The sequence below is a fragment of the Galeopterus variegatus genome, unplaced genomic scaffold (assembly GCF_000696425.1).
Source record: "Galeopterus variegatus unplaced genomic scaffold, G_variegatus-3.0.2 Scaffold4031, whole genome shotgun sequence".
NCBI lineage: Eukaryota > Metazoa > Chordata > Mammalia > Dermoptera > Cynocephalidae > Galeopterus > Galeopterus variegatus.
In genome coordinates, this window is record NW_007730142.1 from 46127 (window position 1) to 56318 (window position 10192).

At 39.1% G+C, this 10192-nt stretch overlaps 1 protein-coding gene across 1 annotated transcript in view; it reads right to left on the reverse strand.

Annotated features, from left to right (window-relative positions):
* The window catches only part of LOC103602159 (probable phospholipid-transporting ATPase FetA), a 50510-nt gene that overhangs the window by 32315 nt on the left and 8003 nt on the right, over positions 1-10192 (reverse strand). The window contains exons 6-10 of the mRNA XM_008586583.1: positions 8783-8855; positions 8344-8414; positions 6897-6979; positions 5981-6139; positions 3058-3146 (exon numbers count right to left, since the gene is read on the reverse strand). Coding sequence (XP_008584805.1) covers positions 3058-3146; positions 5981-6139; positions 6897-6979; positions 8344-8414; positions 8783-8855 — 475 coding nt within the window. The remainder of the gene's footprint in view (positions 1-3057; positions 3147-5980; positions 6140-6896; positions 6980-8343; positions 8415-8782; positions 8856-10192) is intronic.

Below are 10192 nucleotides of genomic sequence, written 5' to 3' on the forward strand. Positions count from 1 at the left end.
GTGAGCGGGAACCGGTCTGTATGTGGGATCCGAACCCTCAGCGGGAGCGCCGCCACACTTCACAAGCAGCGCACTGTAGCAGTGCGCCACCGGGCCGGCCCTTATGGGCATTTTTAACATTAGTTATTCTGATTATTGCCCCACATCCTACTCCTGCTCCCCATACCTGCTGACTCTAGCTTGGAACCACTTGTGAGCTCTACCAGGAAGAATGCATTTTCACTGAAGCTTTCACTACTCTGCTTTATAATCTATTTGCCTTCCAAAAATTCATCAACATCTCAGGTCTGTTGATGGTTCTTCTTCCTTTGTCAGAGATGTTAGGCATTTATTCATTGTTTGTACTTCTTTACAGACATTTCATTTGGCTTGAACAAGAAGTCTTGATGTCTTTCTGAAACTCGATGCCCTACAGTGAATATAGTACCCCAGATAATATTCCATACTTTCTTTTTTTTTTAGCTGCCCGTACAGAGATCTGAACCACTGACCTTGGTATTATCAACACTGCATTCTAACCAACTGAGCTAATCAGCCAGCCCAATATTCCATACTTTCTGAAGGAAAGATGGCATGAATGACTCACAAATGTGGGCATTCATAGCACCTGCTCAGCTAGCTTAGCTGCCCCTTCCATTTACACTACCTGTCTGCTGCCTCCACCTTATGAGAGCCTGAGCAGAGAACCAAGTTCTCTCTCTGTGAAGACTCTTTAGAGATCCCTTTATTTTCCTGCTCTAATATGCACTGGTTGTTCTCTAGGCCTGTTATTCAGATCTCATCCTAGGGCTTTCTTCCACTGCTCCCATGTGTCCTAGCTTCCACAGCTGCTTCTTTCTTGGTTTACTGTCTTGTTTTGCTTGAGAATACATCCTAGAAGTTTCCTAAGAAAAAATACATGATGAGTAAATTTTTTGTCTTTACATTTTATTAATAGTTTCACTCGATTTATAATTATAGGCTGCAAATAATTTCCTGGCAGACTTTTGAAGGCATTGATTTTATCTTCTGCTGTTGCTGTTGAAAGGCCAGATGCTATTCTGATTCCTGATCCTTGTATATGACCTTTTTTCCCTCTCTGGAAGCTTTTAGGATCCTTTTTAATTTAATAACTTCTTCACATGGGGTCAATCTGCCACATTAAACAGGACTTATAGTGTGTTTTAATTTTGTCTCCCTGGGGAGACAGCAAGTATAGCAGAAAGAACATTGACTCTGAAAAGTTATGCCTAAATAGATAGATGTGATTGCTGAACAAAACGACATGTGTAAAGCACCTGGCACATCTTGATATTGATGCCCCATTCTCCAAGTGGACTTATACATCTGAGGATTGGAACCAGGTCTTATATACCTTTATGATTCTCAATACATCCAGCATATACTAGGCACTTAATAGATTCTCAATAAATGTGACTTGATGACTTGATGAGTCATAGACCTGTCTTTGCCATTATTTTTCTGTGGGACTTTATTTTTATGATAGTTATTTTTACTGTGCTTCAACTTACATATTTGTCAAATGGGGAAAATACTTCTTGACTTGCTTATTGCTCATGGATGTAGTGAAGCTGTAATTAAGGATGTGAAAATATTCTAAAAAGTTCAAATCCCTCTATAGATGTCAAGTATTATCACTGACCTTCAGACAGGTACACAAATAGATGAACCTTCCTAGGCAGATGGGAGATATCCTGTTTTGAAGACAGGTCTAGGCTAGATGACCTAGCTTACTGACTAATGATATATGTTCCTAATATTGTCAAAAGCATATTTACTTATTTCCTAAATTCTTCCTCATTAAAAAATCAGGAAATGGAACTTTGTTTAACTTCTGAAAGCTATGCATTCAGGAGTAGAAAGAGAAAGATAGTGGATACGTGTTTCTAGGCTCAAAGCTGAATGAACATTCCTAACTTTCTAAAACCCTATTTGTTAAATTCAAAGGACTTTGAAAAGGAACTGTGATGTTTCTAATAACAAATAAAGAAGAAAAGGCAGTTTATAATTCAGATATTAGTGAGAAGTCTATAGGAAGCAAAGGCATTTTTGAATTTTTAGAGTCTAAGCAATACAGTAAAAATAAAAATGAAAAGTTACAGGATTAAGTGTAGGCATAACTGGAACTGTTCAGTTATGCAAACAAGTTGTTTATGAATTAAGTTTTTTTTTTTTTTTTTTTGGCAGCTGGCTGGGGTGGGGATCTGAACCCATGACCTTGGTGTTATAACACCATGCTCTAACCAACTGAACAAACCAGCCAGCCTACAAAGAAGTTGTTTAAGTGAAGTGATTAATCTGTCTATCTCTGACAAGAATAAAAGCAACCTGTATCAGCATGGAACTAAATTAATTTATTAATTAGTCTTCAATTTAATCAGTCTCAAAGCTGATTACTATATATTATACTGCTTTTCAAATTCCATTTCTTGGCAGAAGAACCCTCTATTTTTCTGACTGAAATATAATAAAATGGATAAACATGAAGACTGTTCTTTATGAAGCAGGAATTTCAGAATGAAGAGGCCATAGCAAAACCCACTTGATCTTCTACTGTTCCCAGCAGACCTTAAGCTTCGGTGGTATAGTGGTTAGCATAGCTGCCTTCTCAGCAGACCTTAAGCTTCGGTGGTATAGTGGTTAGCATAGCTGCCTTCTCAGCAGACCTTAAGACTCCTCTAAGGAAATAGAGTTTGAAAATCATTAAATAATGTGTTCTATTAGTCTAAGTAAGATTGTATTAAAGTGGTCATAAGTAAAACTGATTATGAGTGAATAAAAATGTGTCTTAATTTCTAAAGTAGGAATATTTGATCCATTTTGGTACCACTAATCACAGAATAATATCTTCTTAAACAAACTGCGACTCCTCCACAAACATAGTGTAAACTAGACTCCCTATTGGCTCTGTTCTTTTCTGCTTTAGACATTAGTCTATTAGTCCTAAAACTGCTTGAGACTTTCAAACAGATACCGAGTTGGAAATACAATTACTCCTGCAAAAGGAAAGGAAGTATGTCTATGTGTAAAGAAACAGAAAAAAAGTCTTTAACTTACCCAGAGCACAAGCACATTCATGAGATGGTCTATCTGTGTCCGTTTAAAGGTGGACTTTCCACAATTCTGCATTAATTTGGTGTCTGGTCCTAAGTAAAACAGGGAGACATCAGATCATAGAACCACTGAATATACTCAGAGGCTTGGAATTGTGTTGAAATGTACCTTTATGATCACCTAACCTAACCTCTTATCCAATTCCAGGGGATAAAACCCTGGAGAAAGGCTCACAGTTGGTGTCAATAACTGAAAGAACGGAAAATTTGTTTCTAAGGATAGCCCCAACTATTTCTGTGAAGTGCTTCTGTGCTGACCCCTCTCTTTGCAGCACCTCAGACAGTCTCAACTTTCATAGACGAGTTAAGTCAGAATAGGAGTCACAATCTTCTCTCTCACCACCATTTATTTATTTAGCTTAGAGAAGGAATTTTCTGATAAAGAGATTTCCACCTTCTTGGAGGAATCCCACTGCTGGGCCAAACTATATTTAAAGTGTGAATGGAAGAAAGGCAAAGGCAAAGGCAGTGATTTCTTCTGAGAAAGAATAAAGTGGAAGCTAGGGAGCTGGGACTTCTCTGGGGCTGAGAGACAGAGACTCTGTGTTTCTTCATGACAGGGCAGACAGTAAGTAGACAGTAAGTACAAGTAAGGGTATCTTAATGGCCACTGGGACTAAAGTTGGAAATTACTAACCAGAGATATGGCTGCAGAGAAAACACAAGAGGTTTAGAAAAACTATAAATAGCAATTTCTCCGGCTTTTACAATCTGACTGTTATTCTTGAAGGAAGTTCATCAGTGTTTACACATGGGGAAGCTGGAACTTCTCTGGTACGTGGGCAAACACTGGGAATGCACTGCATAAGCTATGCCATTCTTTCCTCTTAAGCATTCCTTGAAGGGCCTGAAGTCATGAGAAATTCAGCTCAAAGCCTGGAAGCTACAGGGACCATAACTTTCAAGAGTCCTTACAAAGACTAACACTACCTCAGGTTTCAAGAAGGTGGAGATCATGGTAGAACTTGGGCATCAGGTAGCAGTAACAGCAATTCAGTTCTGCACTGACTACCTCAGGATGCTCTTAGGTGGCAACAGTTCTTTGCTCAGAGCTTCCCAAAGCTACTCACTACCATGTAACCAAACAAGAGTCAGAGGGAAAACTTAACCAAATTTCTTATGATGTATTGTTTTAGGGAAAAACCTTCGGCTGAAAAATGAGCTTTTTTATGAGTGGCAATTGTGTGTGGGTAGCTGCTGAAATACAGTGAAGAAAAGTCTTTTGAGTTTGGGAACTAGACAGCCTGGAAGCTGCCATTCTAGGTCAAAAACCAATGAAAGAAGTTCCAGCGGGGCCTCCCTGGACTCTTAAGCTTCTCCCTAGCACTTGGGTCCCATTATTTTCCATAGAAGTAAGGAGTCTAGGAGCCCCATGTCTAGGAAGAGGTTCTCCAGAAGGGGAGCTCTGGGAATCTGAGTTGAGTAGTATTCACTGTGGTAAATCTTTCTTGATGCTTCCTACTATGGTTGTTGTCATCAATGCCCATTGTCACTGAGGACAAAGGGTAGCACAGAGGCTTCCTGCATTTTCCTGAACCACATCATAACCCAGGAAAATCCTTCGCTAAGTATAATGGATTTTGGTTCTAAATGACCTCTCAAGAGAGGCCACTGCTCCATATGAGCATATGATTCATATATGACTTACCTGGCATGAACTATTCACATTATATTGTATGTTTTTCTCTCTGTAATGAGCACTGTATCTATTCTCTCCTTGTGGGAATAACCCACATGTATATTCTCCCCTTTCACATGCTAATTCTGTTGTACTTCCTCTATGTGTATACCCTCTCCTGTTTCCAGATATGGTTGAAAAGACTCATGAATGTCCTGTGGTCTTGGAATACAAAACCTTCCTCCAAAACAGGCAGAGCTGATGTTAGAAGCTCATTGCTTATAAAAAAGAAGCCATTTTTTTCTAAGAAATAAGTTTTTTCTAAACTAAAAATAAAACTACCATATGATCCAGCAATCCTGCTGCTGGGTATTTTTCCAAAGGAAAGGAAATTATCACACTAAAGAAATATCTGCCCCCCCCCATGCTTATTGCAGGACTATTGACAATAGCCAAGATATGGAATCAACCTAGGTGTCCATCAACAGATGAATGGATAAAGAAAATGTGGTATATCTACAAATGGAATACTACTCAGTCATGAAAAATGAGGTTCCGTCACTTGCAGCACTATGGATGAGGCTGGAAGACATTATGTTACGTGAAATAGGTCAGGAACAGAAAGATAAATACCACACGTTCTTACTCATATGTGGGAGCTAAAATAAAAATAAGTTAAACTTTTAGAAGAGAGCAGAATTGTGATTACTAGAAGCTGGGAAGGGGAGGGGGTCAGGGGATATGGGGAGATTGATATATGGACACAAAATTATAGCTAAACAGGAAAAATAAGTTTTAGTGGTGTAACAGTAGTGCTAGGCATCTATAACTAACAATAATTTATTACATGTTCTCTAATAGCTAGAAGAGAAGAGAGCATATGTTCTCATCACAAAGAAATGACAAAGTTTTGTGATTATGAATAAGCTAATTACCCTGATTTGATAATCACACATTGTATATATGTATTAAAATATAACTCCATACCCCATAAATATGTACAATCAATATGTTTCAAGTAAAAAATAAATTCCTTAATAAGAAAGGAAATAAGCTTTTTCTTAAATCTCCCATCCATCTATCCATCCATTTATCCATTCATCCATCCACTTACCTATCTGTTTATCTCAAAGCCATAGTGTTCTGACATATATCTGAGTGCCACATCCTGAAAACTAAGTGCCCACAACTTGGCCATGAAAGGAACCCAGCAGGCTGGGGGACTGGCCCTGGCTCCAGGGAAATGTACCTGTATAAATCACCAAACCATAGCACCAATCTGTATTCCTGACGATGCAGCCTCGGAGTAGCAGCTTGTCGTGGTCCAGGAGGTAGTTTTCTCCCTTATAGGTCAGTTTTCCTGTGAATCTGTCCAGTCTGTTATTAGGAGGCTCACACCTCACTTCTCCTGCAAAGAAACGGAGGAGTAAGATAAGAGTCTTGGCTCTGCAATCTTAGGCTTTTCCTAACAAGACGGAAGGAGGCTTACCAGACAAAAGGAAAGAAAATCCCTCTTTCAAAATATATACACATCTTTTTCCTATTCTGTTTCAGATGCTGCCCATTTCTCACCAGCTCCCTTCATAAAGGCAGACAGAGGTTTGTGGATATCAAAGATAAATAATTCTGTATGCGACATGGACCTTCCAGAGAGAGGAAAACCCACATGATAACTTATCACCATCAGTACTGCCAGATCATATGAGTTCCGAATCTGAAGAAAATAAAAACTACTTAAAACAAACCTAGTATTTTTTTCAAAATGGAAATAATCTGACGTTTTCCTGATGAGTAAAATAAATATGCCCTTTGTAATTTATGCAATACTAAAAGGATAAAGGTGGAAGTAAAATTCACCCATTGTCTAGAGAAAAGTGCTATTAACTTTTTGTAGTTTAACCTTCCAAATTTTTTTTCTATGCATATACTTATAAACGTATATATGTTTCCAAGAACAGGTTTATGTTAAATATACTATGCACAGTCTTTTGCAATCTGTATTTTTTCCTATTAATATGTTGTGAATATTTTTCCATTTCAAAAAATATCAACTTGCATATTGCTTGTAATAAGTTGTATAGAATTCACTCTATGCATATACCATACCTTATTTAACCAGTCCTCTACTGATAAAAATTTGGGTGGGCAAACCATTCCTAACTCACCATCAAAGGCAGACAGAAACTTCAGGTTATCTTCCACAACACGGGTAACTGAGATGGCGTGCTTCACTTTCAAGTTAGTTTCACTAAAGTAAATGACACAGGGTCACCACAGTACAGGACATACACAACAGCCAACACAAGTCCAGTTTCCCCTACTTCTTCTGGGGTTTTGGAAACTAGATGCTACCAGTAGAGCTTGGGCTATAGATTTGAACTGTAAGAGTCACTCCCACTGTTACCCTCTCTCACAGGCAGTATTGAGATGAGATGGCTCTGCAAGGAAGCTGAGTGTTAGCCCACTCACTCGGCTATAGATTTGAACTGTAAGAGTCACTCCCACTGTTACCCTGTCTCACAGGCAGTATTGAGATGAGATGGCTCTGCAAGGAAGCTGAGTGTTAGCCCACTCACTCCCCACCCCCCGACTCCCTGCAACACACCACTACAAATTTAATCAACCCATGAGATCTAGCTAGTCAGATGCTCTAGAGAAATCAAGGAAACATTACAAAACAACCTGTAGGCAGCACCTGCTCCTTTCAAGAATAAGGAGCAGGTCCTGGTAAGAATCTGCACATACCTCCAAGGAAACATATCCTTCACCTCATAAATAACATATAGGGCCCATAAAGGGATCCCAATGAACTGTTTGCTGATACAGGAATGCACAGAGACAGAAGCAAAAACGGAAGTCACATTTCAGAAAGTTTGTCGGCACCAAGAGAAACAGTTGTAAGAATGCAGATCAATATAAAACTCCACAGGACAAGCTCTCTGAAGATGGCCTCAATCCTCCTAAGACCTTAACTTTTGCACATTAATAAATTTCTACCCTAAATCCTTTATAGAACATGGTATTATATCAGTAAATAATTACTTCCATATTAAAATTTTTCTCTGGAAACTTTGGAACTCTACTCTAAAATTTAACAGTTCTGTTAACCTCTATCTTGCCACTCAACCAGACAGAATATCCCTAGTTTTTTTGTTTTTGTTTTTGTTTTTTTGTAAAAGATGACTGGTAAGGGGATCTTAACCCTTGACTTGGTGTTGTCAGCACCACGTTCACCCAGTGAGCAACCGGTCATCCCTATATGGGATCCGAACCTGTGGCCTTAGTGTTATCAGCACCGCACTCTCCCGAGTGAGCCACAGGCTGGCCCAGAATATCCCCAGTTTTGAGAAGGAGAATACGGAGCTTATTTGCTCAGATTCTGTACCCAGTGGATGCTCAATTATTGCTGCCAAGAGCCCAGCCTTAGACTCGAGGGTCCCAAGGATCTGGCTTCCTGTCTTCTCTCATCCGGATATTTGTAAGATTTCCAGCTCATATACTGCCACTTTTGTCTGAGAATAAAATTAATTCCCTACATCATACTCTCCCTCAGTGAGAGACCACTCTAAGCTAGTTAAATTGTATTAATGCAATATCAGGAGGAACACTTACCCATCCAGCTCTGCAGTTTCTATGAACGTCAGACTGTATGGCTCACTGCTAGAGAGCAACAGTATATCTGCCTGTGGTCAGAAAAGTCAGAGAAGAAAAGGAAAGCAGGAGGGTAAGATCTTAACAACATAGTGTGACAAAAGCAGTTACCTCAAGAACAGATGTTTAATCTAAGAATTTCACAGACACTTGGTTTACTTTCTTTGTATGGGAGCCAGTTACTGCTCCCATCGCCCTCTCCCAAAGCTACTCACTCTGTACCTGTAGCTATGTTAAGAGACGGACAAGAACAAGCTTCTTACCATGGGGGCTGTTGATCTCCTATGCAAAATGAGGCAGATGAAGGTCACCAAAAGCAGTGGTAGCAGAAATGCTGCAAGGGTCCCTGGCATTCACTCAAGCCGAAAAAGAAAAAGCCACAGCCAAAAGAGGTACTCACTGAGACAGGCTGATTATTTTCTAGTTTTATTATATCTCCCACTTGGACATTCATCCATTTGTCCTCCTCCATCCTGTAAGAAAATGGCCTTTGAATGTCTGCTCTGATAATTTCCCCAACATTCTGTTTTGACAATCAAGGACCTCCCCCCACCACCCCGCAAAAAAAAAAAAAAAAAAAAAAAAAAAAAAGCAAAAAAAAAAAAAAAGGCTGAAATGATTGAAGACAAGGCTCAGGAGGACCAAACCATTTTGTGAAGCATCCGTACGGCAATCAAGAATGGGGCCCATTTCTCTTGACTTTAGGCTATAAAGATTTTCTAAAATCCTATGAAAGTATATGTAGACATACACGTACTTTTTTTTTCTTTACGTAAAATAGTTCAAATAGTAAAAAAAAAAAAAGTGTGTAAAAAGAAAATTTTAAGTCTCTTCTGCCCCCCGCCTTTAGTTTTGCTCCCCAAAAGTAGCCACTGTTAGTAATCTTTTGTATTTCGTTCTAGAAAATATCAATCCATTTAATCGCATACAACATTTACAGTTAAAAGTTATACACTAGATATATAATTTCCTGTGCTCTGCATTTTTTCATTTAATAATGTATCTTGGAGAGCACTTCTAGAAGATGGGGCTCAGTCTTTTGGTAGCTAAAATGGATTCTATCATATGGTTGTACCAATTTTTTTTACTTATGTTAAAATTGGATTGCCTTTAACCCCACTTCCCATAAAAGGCAGCCTGGCAGTATGAGTAAATTCTACAATAATACTGGTTCTTTTCCCTTTTCCTTTTTGTACCTCAATTTCCCCAACTGCACAGGGTCCAGAAGTTCTTCCTTCCTAATAAAGGACTAAGGATGATATACATATTGCCATAAGCATTTTGGAAACGCGAGCTACCCAGCCACCCGCTTGCAATAATTCTATTATGCTAAGCACCCAAAGAGCTAAGAAAGAGAGGGCACGTCTAGAGGCCGTTGTCTGTTTGGCCTTTGAATGCAGCCTTGTTATCTGTAGGGCATGAAATACACACTACTTTGCCATATACACAAAGATATGGGTATTTCCTGAGAAGACAGCTGCTTTGAGAAGGGCCAAAGTTCTTTTATCCAAAAAAAAAGCCCTTTGGGCCGGCTAGTGGCTCACTCGGGGGAGAATGTGGTGCTGATAACACTAAGGCCACAGGTTTGGATCCCTATATAGGGATGGCCGGTTCGCTCACTTCAGAGAGTGTGGTGCTGACAACACCAAGTCAAGAGTTAAGATCCCCTTACCGGTCATCTTTTTTTTTTTTTAAAAAGTCCTTTTATATAAATGCACTCTTTGTTTTAGAGAATTTTCTGATAGTACTGAAGAGTAATAGCTACAAGCCTTGAAGAAAGACATCTGAGTATTTCTTTTTTTTTTTTTTT